General features: G+C 37.8%; 1 protein-coding gene across 1 annotated transcript in view; it reads left to right on the top strand.

The window, feature by feature from the left end:
• DMD (dystrophin) overlaps nucleotides 1-1,615 on the top strand; it is a 2,517,447-nt gene that overhangs the window by 2,166,617 nt on the left and 349,215 nt on the right. Inside the window, exons 57-58 of the mRNA XM_012638704.1 lie at nucleotides 381-501; nucleotides 1,119-1,387. Of these exons, the coding sequence (XP_012494158.1) occupies nucleotides 381-501; nucleotides 1,119-1,387 (390 nt within the window). The remainder of the gene's footprint in view (nucleotides 1-380; nucleotides 502-1,118; nucleotides 1,388-1,615) is intronic.

The following is a 1,615-nucleotide window of genomic DNA, read 5'->3' as shown; positions in this document are numbered from 1 at the left end:
GATTCATTCTTTTGGGTGTGTTTAAGTCCTCATTAGCCATGCTAAGATTTTGCAATATATACCTTGCAATTTTAGCTCTGGATTTCAAGTTTGGCAGTCAGGTTATATAAACAAAGCACTCTTATCTTAATGAGAGGACATTAACTATCTAAAAAGATCCCCTCTTCTCCCCAAAATATTTTCACAAACATAGTGGTTTCCTCATTAACAGAAAGACCTATAAAGCCTTTTTTAAAAAATCATTTTATGACTATCAGTTTATAAATAAAGGAGATAGAAATTGACCTGGGAGTTTCATAAATAAGTTCTGAGCACCCAGGATTAATTTTGAGAAGAATGCCACAAGCCAAATAAGCATTTCTTTTCATCTCATTTCACAGGCCTTCAGGAGGGAATTGAAAACTAAAGAACCTGTAATCATGAGTACTCTTGAGACTGTACGGATATTTCTGACAGAGCAGCCTTTGGAAGGACTAGAGAAACTCTACCAGGAGCCCAGAGGTAATTGAATGTGGAATTATAATAACATATTGATAGAAGGATCAGTGGTGACAGAGCAGCCCATCCATTCTTGCTGCCAGGGTCTGGAAAGCTCTCATATTTTCTAGGTTAAATAGAATCAATTCAAACTAAACATAGATGTTGAAGAAGAATAAGGACTCATAAACCATCACGCATAAATCTGTTTGCACATTCATAAATAAACATTTAAAGAGATTAGCAATCAGTTATTGGAACAGTTAGAAAATAATAAACAAAGGAGTTTATCTGCGAGGAGGAATTCTGTTGTTAAAAAGACGACAAGCTAATTTTCAGTGTAAGAGCCTGACTGAAGTGAATTAGAGCTTGTGGCGTGCATCCGAACATTTTTCTCCTCAATAGTTTGAATGAATCATAGATTATCTGATTGATATAAGGTAGAAAAGATTCACTCAGGAAGACAGACTTTAGATGTGCTGGACTGTATCAAAATTTATGCCAAATCGTGAAAGAGCCATTAATCAGTAGGTTAGCCTCTTGTTAAACTGTACTCTCTTTCTTTCTTCAGTATGACCTTTTTGACATGTTTAAAAACAAAAATAAGTGTGCCCTAAAACCTTGTTGTATTGCCAATTTAGAGCTGCCTCCTGAGGAGAGAGCCCAGAATGTCACCCGGCTCCTACGAAAGCAGGCTGAGGAGGTCAATACTGAGTGGGAAAAATTGAACCTGCACTCAGCTGACTGGCAGAGAAAAATAGATGAGGCTCTTGGAAGACTTCAGGAACTTCAAGAGGCAACAGATGAGCTGGACCTCAAGCTGCGCCAAGCTGAGGTGATCAAGGGATCCTGGCAGCCCGTGGGTGATCTCCTCATTGACTCTCTCCAAGATCACCTCGAAAAAGTCAAGGTACCTACCATCTACTACTTTGCTTCAGGGTCCTTTGAGAGACACAAAAGAAGTTCTAATCTGAATTGAAGTACCATGTTTTCTTCCCACAAAGTTAAAATAGAACCCTTAAACAATACAAATCACTCCATCTTTCACAAATTCGAGTTCTTCTTTCACATGGTATTTTCTCCGAGAGAAGATAGTGATCTAGTCATTTGTCTTCCATGATATGAAATGAAATATTAA

The sequence above is a fragment of the Propithecus coquereli genome, unplaced genomic scaffold (genome assembly GCF_000956105.1).
Source record: "Propithecus coquereli isolate 6110/MARCELLA unplaced genomic scaffold, Pcoq_1.0 Scaffold132, whole genome shotgun sequence".
Classification (NCBI taxonomy): domain Eukaryota; kingdom Metazoa; phylum Chordata; class Mammalia; order Primates; family Indriidae; genus Propithecus; species Propithecus coquereli.
Note: the sequence above shows the minus strand (reverse complement) of the source record. Positions and strands in the feature narration are given on the sequence as shown.